This window comes from Gobius niger, assembly GCF_951799975.1.
Source record: "Gobius niger genome assembly, chromosome: 19".
NCBI classification, from domain to species: domain Eukaryota; kingdom Metazoa; phylum Chordata; class Actinopteri; order Gobiiformes; family Gobiidae; genus Gobius; species Gobius niger.
In genome coordinates this window covers 23,461,684-23,480,001 of record NC_136870.1, presented here as the reverse complement: position 1 = coordinate 23,480,001, position 18,318 = coordinate 23,461,684, and the positions used below count along the sequence as shown (strand labels likewise).

Genomic DNA, 18,318 nt, shown 5'->3' with positions numbered 1-18,318 from the left:
ATAAAATGCTTTCAATCATATGCACGGGCAAAAAGAACTGTTTTCTCACATCCTCATGAAGACTGTTCCAGCACGCAGCCTCATCATGTTTAGTCCTGACTCTGGGAACCACCAGGAGACCCCTCCCTGAAGTTCTCAGGGCCCGAGATGGTTCATACGGCTGTAACATGTCAGAGATGGACTTCGGTGCTAAACCATGAAAAGACTTGTACGCAAGCATAACAAGCAGAGCTGTTTTAAAGTCTATCTCTCTCTGAGTGACAGGAAGCCAGTGCAGAGACTGGAGCACTGGACGAATATGGTCGTATTTCCTGGTTCATGTCAGGACTCGAGCAGCAGCGTTCTGGATGTTCTGCAGCTCTGACAGCTCCTTTAGAGAGGCCAGTGAGCAGCCATTACAGTCGTCTAACCTGCTGGAGACAAATGCATGGATAAGTCTCTCTAAATCTGGTTTTAACACTATTTCTCTGATCTGATAGTGATGTTTTTCAGATGGTAAAAAGCTGCTGATGTTATTGCTTTGATGTGGCTGTTTAAGTTCAGGTCTGTGTCCATGATCACTCCTAGATTTCTAGCCTGATTTTTTTGGTTTTAGAGAGAGAGACTCGAGGTGAATGATAACACTTTGAAATACACTTTATGGGTTTGCATTTTTCTTTCAAATCTCAAAAGAGCAGCACTAGAGGCTTCAGAGATCTGCGTGTGGCTTTTGAGATACCTGTGCAATCTGTCATTGCCGCAGCTTCTTCTTTTGCTGCATAAACCCAAGGCATAATCGTGTTTTGTGAAGTGGAATCCTGAGACTTATAGCACCGACAAGCATCAGGAGACTTTGTTATTTGCGATCTTCCCTTTCTTCAATAACGTGTCACACGCCACTCCCACGAATCTCGCAGTAAAACATCTGTTGCTTTCCGAACACACTCTGAATTCATTATTACTTTCGTTTGTTTTTCAGATCAAAAGTGCGAAGACGGAGCGTGAGGGGGAGGAGCTGCTGCTGAGGAGTCTGCAGTATCTGGAGCGGTACATTTACCTCATCCTGTTCAACGCCTACCTGCATCTGGAGAAGAAAGACTCCAGGCAGCGCTCGTTCACACAGTGGATGCAGCAGGTAAAGGGCTTTAAACATCTCAGTGGTCAATGTGGAGATTCTGGGCTACATTTTGTCCTTAGTTTTAAAGGTCATATCATGCAAAATCGACTTTTTGGAGCTTTTAACCATGTTGTTTTGCTATTTCCTTCCTGTAGTCCTTGGGTGAAAGTGTCATAAATATACAGTGCAGTCAGGGGTCATTCATCAGCATCACATCCATAACAGATCACTCAGACTCTTATTACATTTCATCCTCATCATCATCATCATCCTTATCATCACCATCATCACCATCACATGTAAAAAAAACGCAACAATATTCTTACCCTTACATATTGTGTCCTAATCATAAAAGTCCATAATCATAATATACATTTTACTTAGAGTTTAATAACATCATTTGGAGCTAATGCTCGCAGCTCTGGCTTTCCATAAACCAGTCCTTTACTTCTTTAGCAAAGGTTCTGAAATCTGTTATTGCTCACAATTTCTGAAGGGAGCTCATTCCATTTCTTAGTGCCTATGTATGAAAATGCAGACTGAGCAAATGAACTTTTGCATTTTGGGATACAACACGCTATTGAAAAACGACTGACTTGTGACACTATGACGTTAGATTATAACACCAGGAAGTGCTCGGCGTCTGTAATGTAATGCCTTACGGCCTGATTTAAATTTGTTTAACAGCTTCTTCATTATTATTGTTGTAAGAAACAAACCCTGCAGGGAAAACAAACGAATCACTGAGCGTCTGAACAGATGTTTGCACCGAAAGTTGTGAAGAAGGAGCTCTTTCTAACCTACTCTGGACACTTTTTTCTTACCTAACGATAATGTCACAGAGAAAAGCGCGTTTGGCTACGAGAGGACAAGACTTTATTTAACCTTCCTAAAAAAGAGGCCACTCACCAGAAGTTGGAATTTCTTTACGGGATTCAGCGACTATCAGCTAAAATAGTGTTTGTCTGTGTCACTGATGGATGCTTGGTGAATCTTGGCCAGAATGAAAGTGGATTAAACTGGGGTTGCAGCAAATAAAGAAAAAAACAAAGAGGGGCGGAGTTAACTGAATCCAACCGTCTTGTCTTCCGGGTTTGTTTATAAATGCCTATAGTTTACTTTGGAATGGCTAAAATTGCATGATATAGATCCTTTAATGTCAGAGTAAATAAAAGATCAAACTCACCCTTTGCGCGAGCGAGCTGGAGATTTAGCAGAAACAAAAACAGAAAAATTGAAAGCGCCCCGGACGTTTTTTCCGTGCTTATTCGTTCACAAATACTGACATGTTTGGTATCCACGTGCAGGGGCGCTGCCAGAAATTGTGGGCCCTAGGCAAACATATCTGGACCCCCTACATTTTTTTCAGATAAGATTTAACCAAATAAAAATACTCGCATATGTACATTGAGTGCATGAGGGGCCCTAGCACATTTATGCAAAAACATTAAAAGGGTCTGCTCTTCTGGTCTGATTTATTTAGCTTTAAATTGCAATAAACAAAACACAAATATAGATTTAACCCTGACTTGATCCATTATTTAGATTTTGTTCATATCAAGAAACAGTAAAAAACAGTTTAGTGCACAATCAATCATGCGTCCGTGTTTAGGTCAGTTTCATGTCTGTCCGGATGCCAGGGAATAGGCTTTTTGGCATGAAACTCGAGCACAATCAATATGCAAATGACTGCGCTCTGTCGGAGGCTGATGATTGACTGAACTGAACTGAACTGAACGGAATTACAATGGAGATCCCAGAAGGCAAACGCCTAACAGCGAGTAGCAGCTCTGGACCCTTCCATTTCCCCCTGTGAACAAACATGATTTCAGAGCAAATAAACACGGAGGGTGTTTGTTTTTGCCGCTGGAGACTGTGGATCGGAGGCCATGTTTACAAATTAAAAAAAACAAAAATCATGTCCAAAAGGTGTAATTTCAAGAATGTTTTGTTCTGTCAGGAAGTTGCTCTCTGTTTTTTGAGGAATAAACTTGTTGGGGAAAAGTATAACCAAGGCACTTCCCAAAGCTTTGGCATTTAATCAACCAATTTCTCCAACAAATCATTTTGAGTCATCTTTGAATCTTCCTCAGTGGCTGTTTCTCGCCTCTCGATTTCTTGCTAAGCTTAAAGGGAAACAACTTGCCATAGCTTCACTACAGACCCCTTATTGTTTAGCAAATCTCTCGGGGCCCCCCAAATTACAATAGTTTACTCCATTCAAAGGATTTTTTTTTCATTCAAAGGCTATAATGACACAAAAAGTAACATCTAGTAATGACAGTAGGCTAAATACTGGTTTAAACTGGTGCATTTGTCCAGATAAATATGTTTTTCCTATCAAAATGAACTTTTTTCACTGTACTTGTTTTGCAGACAAGCTTTGGGGGCCCCCAGGGGGATCCGAACCCCACTTTAGGAACCACTGCGCTAGAGGCCTGGGCGTGCACCAGGCACAAGATCTGGCCCTAATTGTTTTTTAGTGTAGTTTATTTTATTTGAGCTGTTTACATTCATTTAGTCACAGACGTCATATCACTACACAGTAATTGTCTTAATTTAAGCCATTTTCAAGCCATTTATCTAAGACAAGATAAGAAGGCGTCACAAGAGGCGCTACAGGAAACAAATAAGCGGTAAAACAGGAGAAGATGGTGAAAGGGCGGCTCTGGACAAACCCAACACCTGAACGACATTTGTGCTTATTTGACCTTGTAGTGACCCAGTGGCTGTGTGAGTGGTCAGCATGACGCTCCAGGATCAATTATTTTGTAGGTTTTCTGGTGAGAGGCTCCATCAGCAGAGAAAACCTTCCAAACAATAGATCGTGGAGCGTCATAGAGACCACTGTGACACTGTGTAAAGGCGCCATGCTGACCACTCATACAGCAGCTGGGTCACAAGATCAAATACGTACAAACTCCTCCCATAAACAGTTGCATAATGCGCCTTTAAGTATCCACATTTCCTCAACATTCCTCTGTTTTGTGGAAAGGTTACACATATTTGACTATATGACAAATGCAAACATCTTTTTTTTCTGTAGCATTGACATTATTGTATTCTGGATATTGAAATGGGATTAAATTGGACCTTCTGCTTTGGCTTTAGAACTTAAAACCTTCTGAGTGACTGAGAGCTTCGCACAAACATGCTCTCAAGTCTAAATTGTTATTTCAATAGTCGCAAATGGCACTTGAAATTGCTGCTATTCTTCTGGTAATCTAAGTTTCTCTGCTAAAAAACAAAATATCCTGTCTCTGTGGGGTCTTATTATGTTTGAAATGAGAGGCATCCCAAATATGAACGGGGAACAATGGCTGTGAAAACAATTGTCAGTGAAATGTGCTGCCCGTTCACTTGGAAAACTTTAGCAGCGTTGTTTGGAAAAGCGAATACATGCAGTGCACTGGAGTGGCCATAACGCCCGGGGTCATGACCTCCGGCAAAACGGCGAAGTCCAACCGCAATCTGAGTCACCCTGTAAATCTCTTTTTGAAGCGGCCATGTTCTGCAAAATTGACTACAACAACAACAAGAGCGGGGATTGTGCTTTTCGCGGGTATTTGGCTCAATCTCAAACACATCTTTATCACTGTCTTTCACTTTGTTGGTCAGACGATTCCGTATTGATCTAAAACAGCTGAAACTAAATGTATTAGTTTCACTTCCTGATCCTCCAAGTGAGCTACAACCACCCCCCTCCTCTTGCTGCAGCTGTTTCAATAAAGAGTTAAATAAAAAAGGAAAAACACCGTGTAGCCAAGGCCGGATTTATGCAGGGGCTTACAGGGGCTAAGCCCAGGGGCCAGCAGGCTGAAGGGCCCCTGGACCCAAGACTAAACCAAGACCAAACCAGGTCTAAACCAAGACTAAACCAAGACTAAACCAAGACTAAACCAGGTCTAAACCAGTTCTAAACAAGGTCTGAGCCTTTTTCTTTGAGTTGACACTGGTAAAAAAAATTATGTACCTATTGGTCTGTTAAAATGGACCCCCAGAGCCCCCTTTTAAATGAGTCCCCCCACCAGACTGGCAGTAGCAAAGGTCCTTCCGCGAGCGCCACGGAACTCAAATTTGGGTCACTATTTTTTTATTTTTAAACTAGTACTAGAAGTTGCTTGTGCATGTTCAAATTTTAAAAATTCATTAATTTATCCTGGCATTGTAGAGCGAGAGAAATCAGACAGACATATAGTATATGGGGGGCCCTGAAAAAACTTTAGCCCCGGAGCCCATTGTACTTAAATCCGGCCCTGCGTGTAGCCCATAGTGAAGCATTGCAATAGATCTCGAGGCGAGAAAAACATTTCCTGGATGTGTAGGACCTCAGGAGAAGCTTTTTTGGGTATATAGCCACTGGTGAAGATCCAAAGATGTGTCAAAGGTGCGCGAGTGGCTTTTTGATGAGTGAATAACAATGTTAAAAGCTCTAAAAAGTCAATTATGGGTAATAACTCCTCTAAGATCCTCCTCTGGTTTACAGATCTTTAACCTCTTAAAGGGGCTAGATGCAAGTTAGTCATTTTATACTCACTACTGCCACCTCAGGTCTTATGTGTAACTGCAGCTTCTATATTAAGCTCGTGCATGACGGCACTTCGGACCTGAAGTAAAACCTTTTTGAGTGACAGTGCAGGATTTTAGAGGCAGTTGTGGTGAATAAGTCTGAGCTCATTCTACACATTAGGACATGGCTGGAACATGTAGGGGTAGGAAATGAGCAGATTTTCTTTGGCATTTCCCAAATAAACACTGACAAAACAAAGATTGACAAAAAAGCCACAAAAGAGCCAAAGAGTGTCGGATTCATGAAGCCTATAATTATAGTTAGCATGAAGCCTGTTAATACCGCTGAAGGAAGGAGAAGCCAATTTGCATCACTGTGTGTCTACACGTCAAAGATCTTATATTAATCCCTATTCCCGCTAATCTGCCACTTGTCACGGCTGGGCACTGTTAAACACCACCAGTTTGGTCATCAAGATTTAAAAGAAGAAAAAAAGTGACACACAAGTTGAAAAATATGTGAAAAAAGGGAGAGAAAAAAATTGGGGTACGTTTGGGGAAAAAATGTGAGGAAAATTGTGGGGGGGAAATGGGAACATATGGGGACGAAATTGAGAAAAAATGTTTTTTTGGAAAACTTGAGAAAAAATGTGGATTTTTTTTGGGGGGGAGAATTAAGTGAAAAAATTGGGGTAAATTTGGAGATTTTTTTGTGAGGGGGGGGGGGTTGAAACATTTGGGATGAAATTGTAAAATAAAGTGGGAAAAATGGGTTAAAAACAAGTGGGGAAAGTTGGGGAAAAACACGTACAAAAAATGTGGGGAAATTTCACCTCAAACAAATTATACAAAAGAAATTAAATGGAATTAAAAGTAATAAATTTACATTTTTCAACTGTTTCATGGTTCTATATGACAAATAATGTAGAATAGATATGCCCAGACCTACACTTGTCCACCTGTAACAAATTACTTAGATATTTATGCATATTGTCAGTGTTTCAGCTGCACATCAGGTTGCTGGTAACAACCGTTTTTTTCCGTTGACCATCTTAAAAGAACTGTTCAGCTTAAAGGATATTGCTGGGTTGCTGGTTCTAGAATATGATGATGTCACCGGACCCAGCGGGGGGCAGGATCCAGTTTTTCCTATTAACAGCCATTACACTTCCACAAAAGAAAATGTATGGGTTAGAAAAATGATCATTAATATCAGTCACTGGGTCCATGATCTCGCTGTACAAGACCGAAAATTTCCTCAAAAACAAAACAATTTTTCCTCTACATTATATTATAGGCCTTTAGAATGCTGTGATGTCACCTGCAACCCAGCAATAGGTCTTCTCTTCTATAGTCATTGCTTTTCTGTAGCACAGCGGGGTCCAGGAGATGACCGTGGCCTCTTGGATGTGTCCCAGCGGGGGCCCCTATACCGTACGTGTATATCTGGATCGCGGGTCTGTTATTATGTTGATTTAATATCCCTTCCCCGTGGGGTGTTTTTGGTATAATACATGGCGACCCTGTAGTTTGGATATTTACTAACATGATCTGAAAGGCACGTGATTCTTGTTAGTACTAATTTAGCCGCTAATATTAGCCGCTTAAAAGTCAGTGTCTTGCCTTCAGTACTTAAATCTTAAAGATACTCACAGGTCTAAGCAGGGATTTATTAGTCTATTTTGCACCTTTTTCTGTCTGTAGCGTCTGCTTCTGCTGTTTTGTTTTCAGTGACGTACAGTAGATTGACTTTTGCCTCAAATGCCTCTAAAAACACAATTCTCCAAATCCTTTACGGTGCACAGCTTATTTTAAAATCCTTAAAGGGATATTTCAGGATTTTTGACATAGGGCCTCATTTCCTAGTTATCCACAGTGTTGCTGATTTCTGGAGATTTTTTTTTTTGTAACTCAAGCAGTTCTTATTATGAAGAGTTTCGTGGCGCTAGGCTAATGCAAGGCTAGCGCGTTTCTATGGTATCAGCTAGCCTGCATTAAAAACAGTCTGACCCGCTCCACATTGCACAGGCAAATCACTTATAAAACTAGACTAACCATATAAATGTCTGTGTCGATAGTGATTTTAACCATTTTGCATTTAAAATAACTTATATTTGAGCAGCATCAGCTTCATGGTTGTATAAGCTACGCAGTGGCGGAGTGATCTGCTAGAAAATAGTCCCTCAAAATATGATCATTCATGTGATGCAAGGTCAGTTATATTCCAAACATTACTCTATCGACACAGACATTTATATGGTTAGTCTGGTGTTACAAGTGATTTGCCTCAGGTGCTCTGTGGAGCGGGTCAGATTGTTTTTAGTGGAGGCTAGCTGATATCGTAGAAGTGAGCAAGCCTAGCACAAGCCTAGCACCACGAAACCCTTCACACAAAAACAAATATTTCCAGAAATCAGCAACACTCTGGATAACTAGGAAATGAGGCCCTATGTCAAAAATCCTGAAATATCCCTTTAAAGCTGCCCCTTAGAGTGAAAGTGGATTTGTAGAATGCCCAGGATATATAATAATTGTATAGGGATCGGGTTAGGTGTAGTATAGAAAGGACCAGCATCATCCCCAGCATGGTCGGAAAAGTAATTTACAGACTTTATTGCACATTTTATAATGCCGCTCCAGACTCCTGCTGTCCCTGAGCACTAATGTTTGTCCACATGACCTTTATTTAACCATGAAAGTCCCACTGTGATTCAGAATGTCTTTGCAAAGGAGTCCTGGCCCCAACGGAGACCGGTATTGTACATGTTTGTAGCAGCTGAGAATGGGGCAGGAGCACGTGAAAATCTAATTTGAAGGATCAGCGTGTGGCGGTTAATACATGTTATGAAAAGTTTGGAAAATGTATAGCGCCAGATTATAATACATTCTAATGCAGGAGTAGAAACTTTCACCATCCATGCCAGTGGGCCGCGGGCAAAATGAAACAATTTCAAATAAAATTGTCTCTTTAATGTATAGGTTTGTGTCCTTTACATTCTTTTTATCAATGCCATCACCATGCTACATTTGAAAGAACATTAACTATGACAAAATAACATGAAAGCCTTAGTTAGAATAAACGAAATGCAACCAAAATTAGTGACAATGCATCACAATACAATGGGAGACATGCAGCTGGAATTGGACTTCACAGACTCAATTTTGGGCAGCAGCTGCTCAATGAAATGCCAAGTATCTTGTTCTTGAGTTTGTCAGTAATATTCTGATCAAAAAGAGATTGGCTTCCCTAATTACCGACCAACTTTACCAAATCCATTCCGTTTTTATTCCATGAGCAGCTCGTATTCATAAAACCCCGGTCCATATTTTTCCCCATTGATCGCCTGCCTAATCCAGTCCATGGTTGTTAATAATAAATAATGATATATAAAGGCCATTGAAGTCTCAAAGTGCTGCTGATCCTGCACGAGGCTGTGTCAAACATCCATAAACAGTCGATATTTCTCTGACTCGGGTTATTAGCTCTGTATAGATTTCATTGTCCGTCCATGTGACCTTTGCCCTGACACATGCTGCTGATGTGCACATGTTGTAGCTTTGATGTCAATGGGTTTGACCGGTGAACCTAAAAGACCTTTGCATTGATGTTGGCTGGCTGAAGAATTATTTGCTGTGCCGCCTCACTTTCAAAACTATGGGGACTTTGCTGTAGGGCTGTGCAATAAATCAAAATTCAATTACAGGTCGACGATTACAAAAATAGCATAATTGAGAAAAAACGATTATTAATGCTCTCCAAAACGCAGAAAGTCCTCTTAAGAAGCCTCTATATCCTTTGCCCAGGCGTTGGTTTTGTGTCATGGTCGGAGGTGGAATGTGGAAAATAAAGCCCAAAAAGCTGGACTGCTACAAAAACTGGTGATGTTTAATAACTGAAAAAAATCCAGAGTCAGAGAACTCGAGGAACAAAAACTCAAAGGAACCAGGGCTGACACTGACAATGAACCGACAAAGCACATGGGGAACACAGGGGTGTAAATACATGAGGAAACAGGGCACAGGTGTATCACATCAGGGCGGTGCAGGCACTTAAAGCAGAACTATGTAACTTATTTACCTTAATAAATCCTTTTCGTAGTCCCTCTGGGGGTAATGCAAGTGTTAATGGGATGATTGGGGGGTCTTTCATCTCCCCCTGGTGTCTCTGGGTCCGAGTCGGAGGCGTAATACACAATAGGATCACGAAGAAGAAGCTAACAAGCTAAAACTAGGGGCTAGCGCCACTTTAGTAGTGTTTACAGCCAAGTTTGAGTGAAAAAATAGTATCTCCATTGTGTAATTGGATGTACAATATCCCTCTCTCCCTTTGCCTTTTCTGTCAGTGTAGTTTTTATTCTCAGGGAAAAATAATGAGTAAAAAACAGCAACATGCTACGGCACCTGCAGTGGCGCTTATGGCCTCTAGCAGTATGAGTTACTTAGTACTGCTTTAACACAGGGGAAGCAAAATCACAAGGACAGAACAAAAATAAAACACAGGACTAGATCAGAGACAAGACAATATCAATGACAAGAAGAGCAGATCTCAACGGAGCTCAACGCAAACTCGTATTATTTCATGCCTCTGGGATGATTGTTTTTGTTCCCTTCGCATTTCATGTGCTACTGGCAAATGCTTTGGTCCGACATAAACAAACAGTGCTGTGTGATGATGTCTTCAGGCTGCGTGCTTGGTGTGAGCTCTGGACAGCAGGGGGCAAATGAGACAGGGCTCTCTCAATAGAGGATTAGTTTAGAAACATGAGCTAATTTTTTAATATAATTTGGGCTTTTTTTTTAATTGTGAAAATTGAAAATATTAACAATAATATTTAAGTAATAATAATAAAATAATCGGTTGAATAATTGTGATTGTTATTTTTTCTCTAATCGAGTAGCCCTACTTTGCAGTGCTGTCTCGTGAATGCAAACTTATTGGACTGCACTTCGGTGAACAGCGCTGTCCCAGATGCAGCAGGCTTCAGTCCAGCTCATTTCTGATCAACTGAACAGAGGAGCGATCGATATAAACACAGCCACCCCGCTGACACCGGAGCCTCAGGCAGGAGTCCCTGAACAGCGTTACACAACTACTGTGTGGGAAGGCTGGCTTCGGATTGAATACATGCACTATCTTTGAAGGAACTCTTTATGCATTATTCATGTCAGGGATTTCGTTTTGTAATAAAGGGCCTGTCAAATTGGACTCTTTAATGCTACTCCTGTATCTCCAGCCAGTACTTGCATTTCAAATTATAAGCAGCGAGCGGAAATGTAGGCGAGGGTAACCGGGGTGGAAAAACAGAGGACATTTTCTTCAGTTTGCTATTTCCCAAATTTAAAAGCTTCTTGAAAAAGCGTCTGAATAGTGTTGAAAATTAAAAAAAAATGTGACAAAAACGCGGCAAAAATGCCATTAAAAGGACTATACGGAGTTTAAAAATGTTAAAATTTAGTATTTTCCTCCCCCCTACATGTTCCAACAATGTCCTAATGTGTAGAATGAGCCCAGACCTGTTCACCACAACTGTCTCTAAAAACCTGCACTGTCACTCAAAAAGTTGTTACTTCGGGTCTGAAGTGCCGTCATGCACAAGCTTAATATAGACGCTGCAGTTACACATATGGCCTGGGGTGGCAGTAGTGAGTATAAAATGGCAAACTTGTATCTAGCCCCTTTAAAGTAGGACTAGATGGTTTAGAGATTAGTTCATATTTGAGGCACTATTTCAAATGTTATAATGCATGAAATTAATGTTAGCCTTTAGCTTCAAGACAAACTCACTGATCCTTATAAACATAGACTAAACTAGTCTCCTCCACTGAAATATTACACAGCCACTCGTTAGCCTGCAGTATACGATGAAATACGATGATTCGAACAGGTCTAAGCTAATCTTAATGGAAATGAATATGGACAGGAAGTACTAGCGCCCACAACTTCAGCTCAGAGGAACTAGCATAGCCACATTGTGCAACAAGCCAATTAGAGAAACACAGGAAGAGTTTTGAAGAGAAAGAGCCGGGGCTCTCTTAAAACTCTTCATTTGGCCCCACTTTGGCTTTTTTTTTAGATACCTTTTTTGCTTTCACACTGGCCTCTAGTCTGTCAGCTCCAGTCCAGTCGCTTTTAAAAGCTGAACTGGAGAAAATGCACTCGGTTAAGGCGGTAAAGGTAAGAGGTTCAAACAATTATGGCGTCCAGCAAAGGGCGAAAACCAGCCCCAGTTGTTGCGGTGGAATGGGAAAATGTTCAAAATGATGTGTGGAAGTAGGAAAAGGACTAAATATGCAGGATTACTGAAACACATCAACTCTCCAGTCACGTTTTGATGAGGACATGGTATAAAGACACGTTTTGTAGAATAGATTGCATAACATGAGATAACCATAAGCCTTCAGTGATGGTTAATAAATTGCTTTTCAACTTGTGCAATCTGTGAAACTCAATTTCCTTAAGTTTTGTGTCTCACCCCTTATTCCACAATTTTTCATGCAACTAATAGGACGGAACAGCAACCGGCAATTCAAGCTTTCACCAAATAAATCGCTTGAGGTTTAGAGGTTGAAAAACGATGCGCGAAACCTCCCTGTTATCTGTTGAATATGAATGAAAAACCATTCTATCCATGAAAACGGATCCCTGTCTTTTTCCATGAGAGAAAGGGGGCCAGTAAATGTCTTTGGGTTTGACCTCCATCAACCCCCCCCTCACTCCCCCACACGTCCTACCCCCAAAAACACGCACCTCTTCTGGGAACAATGTGCGCACAAAGGCCCCTGACACATCCACGTCCCTCCAGCTGAGGTGGAGAAAGCATTAGTCAGCATCTGTCTGTGCTATCGCTCACACGCCCACGCAGTTTCCCCCAAATATTCACTGTACACAGTCAGAAAACTGGGTCTGATCTCCAGATTCACGGTAATCCCACGCTTTTTAAGATTAGATTAGTTTATTTGAAAGGAAACAGTTTCATTAAACACATTAGACATGGTTAAACAAAGCCAGAGTTAACCAGAAGGATTTATTGAATTTGTCGTCTCCTGGCAATGGCGTGAAATCTGTCAAATATATAAAAAAATACATATGGTTTGTTGGACATGTGACAGAACTACAAGTCCTTAACACACAATTACAACTGATTAAATTCCTCCCCTCTTTACCCAGAAAGCCCTTCTTTGTTGAGAAGGGTCTGAATGCAGCCAATGGAGGGGCACGTGATTAGTGAAGCTCCATGTCACCTCCACAAAACAATGCTATCTTAAAGGGACTATACGGAGTTTAAAAATGTTAAAAATAAGTATTTTCCTCACCCTTCGTGTTTCAGCCATGTCCTATTGTGTAGAATGAGCCTCTAAAATCCTGCACTGTCACTCAAAAAGGTGTTACTTCGGGTCCGAAGTGCCGTCATGCAGGAGCTCTTAATATAGAGACTGCAGTTACGCGTAAGACCTGAGGTGGCGGTAGTGAGCATAAAATGACCAACTTGCATCTAGTCTCTTTAACCCTTTATAGGGCACTCATTGAAATACTTATATCATAAATAATTTCAACTCAAGAGTGTTATTGGGGGACATAACAAAAGTTTTTTTCAAAAATGTTTATCATCAAATCAATGTGAGCGAAGTTACCATATTTGGTTCATCGCCCTTTTAGTGGTAAAAAACCCCCCACAAAGGTTTATATATAAAACATAGGCAAGAGTTTTTCTAATGTGCTTTACGTGCAGTGGGCGGGGTCAGTCACCGCAGGTATTATTTGCCTAAATATGTTTGGCGACATAAAAACATAGTCCTGATGTTTATTGGTTATTTTGTCAAGAAAATACTGTATGAATAGGTGAAACAGTCAAATATAGACAAAATTAATAAACTTTCAGTTTAAGTGTAACAAGATAGTGGAGTTTACTTACGGTGTTTTATTGAGATTAATTTAAGTAAATGTCACGGGGGAAAAGTTGGAGGTTTCCTGTGGAGGTCTGGAGCTCCACTGATCACGTACGTGACTCTCCATCGGCTGGGTTTAGACTCTTAAACCTTTTCTGCAGGTGAAAAAACTGTCCATAGTTTTTTTCTGTGCGGTTTTCCATGTAAAAATGTTTTCCTTTTCCTCAGTAAAATGACTAATTCAAATAACAAAGCTTATAATCCAAGGGACTCATAGCTGCTCTTTCTGTGTGGGAAACAGTAAGGGTAAGTCCAGGCTCTGTAAACTCTAAAATGCTTTGGAAAGTCCAGACACGGCATACATTAGCAGGTTTTGGCAGTTTTTCAGACTTAAAGGGGCTAGATGCAAGTTTGCCATTTTTTTTAGCCATTTCACTAGTGCCGCCTCAGGCCATATGTGTTACTGCACTTTCTATATTAAGCTCGTGCATGGCGGCAATTCGGACCCGAAGTGACACCTTTTTGAGTGACAGTGCAGGATTTTAGAGGCAGTTGTGGTGAACAGGTCTGGGCTCATTCTACACATTAGGACATGGCTGCAACATGTAACATGGAACATTTTTAAACTCCGTATAGTCCTTTAATTCACACATGCAAATCACAAAGCCCTCAATTACTTCGATAAGTAAGTTTCAAATTTTTCACTCCAAAAAGTGACCATGTTATTAGATTTACATTTTGAGCAGAAAAACGTGTACAATTTTTGGCCATCTTTTTTATATTTTTAAGCCACCTTCATAATTTTTACTTCATAACCCCAAATGCTCAAAAACAATTGGTAATTCGATGAACTGAGTAACATTAGATACAGTTCTGATAGTGTAGAGAAAAAGTTGCCATTAACCCGTTGTATTTTCTTTTCGTTACGTGATCCACACTGTTGATGTGATCCTGCGTGGTCAGCAGACCGGTCATCGAGCTTTCATCTGCGGAGTCGGCTGTTTATCTTCGCACAATGCTGGCGCTCACAGCTGTAATTAGTGAGAGAAATGATACTTTATTTCTGGGTATTGTTCAACTTTCGAAAAAACTTGTGCTTGGTTTTTGTTGGGCAATGACAATGTGAAGTTGGCCACTTTAAACTACAATCTGCACAGTCAGCCTTTTTCTGTGAACGATGTCTTTAAGGTTGTACTTTTTTTAGCCACAAGAACCCTTGATTCTGACACTTATAATCAACATTTTAAAGTATTTTTACAATACCTTTGGACATTTCGTATTTTGCTTTTTTCTTTAAAAAAAATAATAATAATTTCTCTTCATTTAAGCGGAGTTCTTCTCCTCCTTCTCATTCTCCTTCTACTTTTCTTTCTCCTCTCACTTCTCCTTGTCCTTTCTTCTACATCTTCTTTTTTCCTCTTTCTTCTCTTATCTTCTAATCCTTTCTTCTCCTTCTCCCCTCCTTCTCCATGTTCTCCTTCTCATTCTTCACCTTCTTCTCTTTCTTCTCGTTCTTCTCTTTCCATTCTTCTTCTCTTTCTTCTCCTCTCTTTTCTTTTTCCTTTTCTTCTCCTTTCTCCCCCTTCTCATTCTTCACCACCTTCTCTTTCTTCTCCTTCTCTTTCCTCCTCTCCTTCTCATTCTTCTTCTCTTTTTTTATCCTTCCTTTTCTTCTCCTTTCTCCCCTCCTTCTCATTCTTCTTCTCTTTTCTATCTTTCCTCCCCCTTCTCATTCTTCTTCTCCTCTTTCTTCTCCTACATCCCCTCCTCATTCTTCTTGTCTTTCTTCTCTTTCTTCCCCTTCTCTTTTCTCTCCTTCCTCCCCTCCTTCTCATTCTTCTTCTCTTTCTTCTCCTCCTTTCTCCTCTTCTCTCCTTCCTCCCTTCTCTCTCATTTTTCTCTTTCTTCTCTTTTCTCTCCTTTCTCCCCTCCTCATTCTTCTACTCTTTCTTCCCCTTCTCTTTTCTCTCCTTCCTCCCCTCCTTCTCATTCTTTTTCTCTTTCTTCCCCTTCTCCTTTCTCTCCTTTCTCCCCTCCTCATTCTTCTACTCTTTCTTCTCCTTCTCTCTTTTCTCTCCTTCCTCCCCTCCTTCTCCGTCTTCTTCTCTTTCTTCTCCTTCTCTTTCCCCTTCTCCTCCTTCTTTGAAATGTCAGTGTCGGGCATGCCCAAAGTCTACAGCGTTGCGGCCCCTAAAATAATTCACTCCATGCAAAAGAAATGGCAATGTTTTACAAAAATGAGGGAATACTGGTTTAAAGTGGTATTTATTAATGCAGACTCCAGAACAGTAGGTGGCGCTGTGTGGTTTTTCTGCCAATGCCACTGACTCACAAACAAGGAGGAAGGTTTGTCCCTGTTTTAGTGTTTTATAAGCTGCAATGTTATATTTATTAAAATGTGTTTGTACTTTCTACTTTGAATGCTTAAATATTTCAGTACTTTCACTTGAGTAATAGTTTGACAAAGCAACTTGTACTTTTAGTGGAGTAATAGTTAGTTCGGTCGACGGGCCGAGGGACAGAGAAACCATTGATGGCGTCACAACCATCTTCTGTTCACTTTATGACATCGCTTCTTGAAACCAAACATTATTCTCCCCGTTTCCCGCTGGCTTCACTCACGCACGTTGTTTTTTTTGTTTTGTTTTTTTCCCGCAGGTCGCTGCCAGAGCCGGCGTTTACGACATCCTCGACCAGCTCGGCTTTTCCGAGTTCGAGAACCCCCGGGACTCGCCACTGGCCCGGCTGCGTCACCGATGGCAACGGCAGGAAGTGCAGCCGCTTCCCGTCAGAGGCCACTTCATCTGAGACACTGTGAATGGACCTGAACAGTACTGTACTCATAGGACAAAATACTGCATGTGTTCATTACTGCCTTCTCTTCACGGCTGCAAAATGTCAGGAAGCCGGGGAGGGTTTTGTCATTTTGGTTTGGGATTTTTTTGGTAGTTTTTAATTCATTTTATTTTCCCGCTCTCATAAACAAAACAAAAAAAGAGTGGAAAAACTGTACACTGTTTTTTTTATGTTGCTTTAAGTTTATTTTTGTCTGCTATACACTGCAAAACTGATGCCGAAATTAATTTGAGTAGGTAAGTAAAAGTATTTTTGCACTTTCAGGAGAAAACATCTATATAAATTCATAGTGGTCAATGTTGAGACTTTAAGTGGTGAGAAATACAGTCCCTATGAAAAGTTTAAGACCAGATGAAAAATTTAAAAAAATTACCATTTTGCCTGGTTTGGATCATCCATCCATCCATTTTCTTCCGCTTTAGCCGGGTTGGGGAGGCAGCAGTCTCAGCAGAGATGCCCAGACTTCCCGATCCACACACACCTCCTCCAGCTGTTCTGGAGGGACCCTGAGGCAACACCAGGCCAGCTCAGAGACATAGTCCCTCCAGCGTGTCCTGGGTCTACCACGAGGCCTCTTCCCAATAGGACATGCCTGGAACACCTCCCGAGGGGCCAGGTTGGCAAAACAGTTTGTTTGTACCTCTTTCCATTCTTTAGTAATCGACGGTGAGAATAGATGAAATCATCCAAAATGCTGTTTTCTGACCAAAAAGCTGAGCAAACTAAAGAGCAATGCTGCCACCTAGTGACTCAATAAAAGAACGTGTAGTTCCTTTATTGAGTCAATAGGTGGAAGCATGACTAAGATTTTAACACAAGACATGCTCAAGGCTTTGCTGCAGCTGTTCCCATTGAAAAACCTAATTGACGTCTATAGACGTCATTGGCAGTCAATGAGTTAAGTAGCTCCTACAGACTCCAAATCCTAATCCTAGTTTTTACTCATTATTTTTCACTTATCAATAACTTATTCATGAACAAAAACAAGATCCAAAATCCCTTCTAAAAAGCTTAAATTGATTTGTTTTATCCCCCTTAATTTAAGTGCAAAAATACTTTTTCTGCTTCTTGCCTACTCAAATCAAGAGCAAATATACTGAGAAAACTTTGCTTATTTCTAGATTACTTTTTCTGGTGTTAAAATCGTAATGCATTATGTCCTGATCATGACTTGCTGTCTATATTTTAGATTTTTTTTTTTTTTTTACGCTTTCAGTATTGTTTTAATATTCTCCCAGGCCTTTTCTTCTAACAACTTTTTACACTTTTATTTCTGTAGACAAAGAATACAGATGTTACGATGCTGTCATTTTTATTTAAATACCGGTTGCCTATTTTCGCTGTATTTACAAACAGGTCATGGAGAGACAGACTGCAGCTAAAACGGATAAAACTATGCTGTTTTTATACATGGCTTTGTTTCTATGTTTCCGCCTTAGACAATGATAATGTACTAATGTTATTCTAGTGTAATTTAAAGTTTCTGTTTTCTTACGTATTATAAAAAAAACAGAAATGTACCGAGCTTTGAACTCTGATCAAAAAAGAATAATGTCATAATGTTGTTGTGTCCAGTAGAAACGATGTCCCTTTTTTCTATTGTGTATAAAAAAAAAGCTGTAAATTGTAACTTGCCTTAAAGATTTTAGAAATTAACAAAATGTGTTGGGTGTGTTTTTTGTTCCCTTAATTTCTTTGTGTTGATCAAGGCTCTCACTTGTCCAGGGATTATACATCGTAGTAGAGGATTTCAAATAAAGTATCTTCGACTGGACATGCCTGTTGTGTCCAATATAGTTTAAAGGTGCATTATGCAACTTTTTAAGCTGAATAAAAGTTGATAATAATGTGTATTTCAGTGACCCAGTGACTGTATGGGTGGTTAACAATGCGCCTTGGTTGTAGGGTTTCTGGTAGGTTTGGAACTTTTTCCTTGGTTACGTATATATTACATCAAGAAAACCTACCAG

General features: G+C 40.4%; 1 protein-coding gene across 3 annotated transcripts in view; it reads left to right on the top strand.

The window, feature by feature from the left end:
* pald1a (phosphatase domain containing paladin 1a) overlaps nucleotides 1–16,520 on the top strand; it is a 129,241-nt gene extending 112,721 nt beyond the window's left edge. For 2 of the 3 annotated variants that reach the window (XM_079577130.1, XM_079577129.1), the window contains exons 19-20: nucleotides 959–1,114; nucleotides 16,151–16,519. In XM_079577130.1, the coding sequence (XP_079433256.1) occupies nucleotides 959–1,114; nucleotides 16,151–16,300 (306 nt within the window). In that variant the 3' untranslated portion in view covers nucleotides 16,301–16,519. Of the gene's footprint in view, nucleotides 1–958; nucleotides 1,115–16,150 lie in introns of all 3 variants that reach the window. The other variant, XM_079577128.1, reaches the window with a different exon arrangement.
* The last annotated feature ends 1,798 nt before the right edge of the window (nucleotides 16,521–18,318 follow it).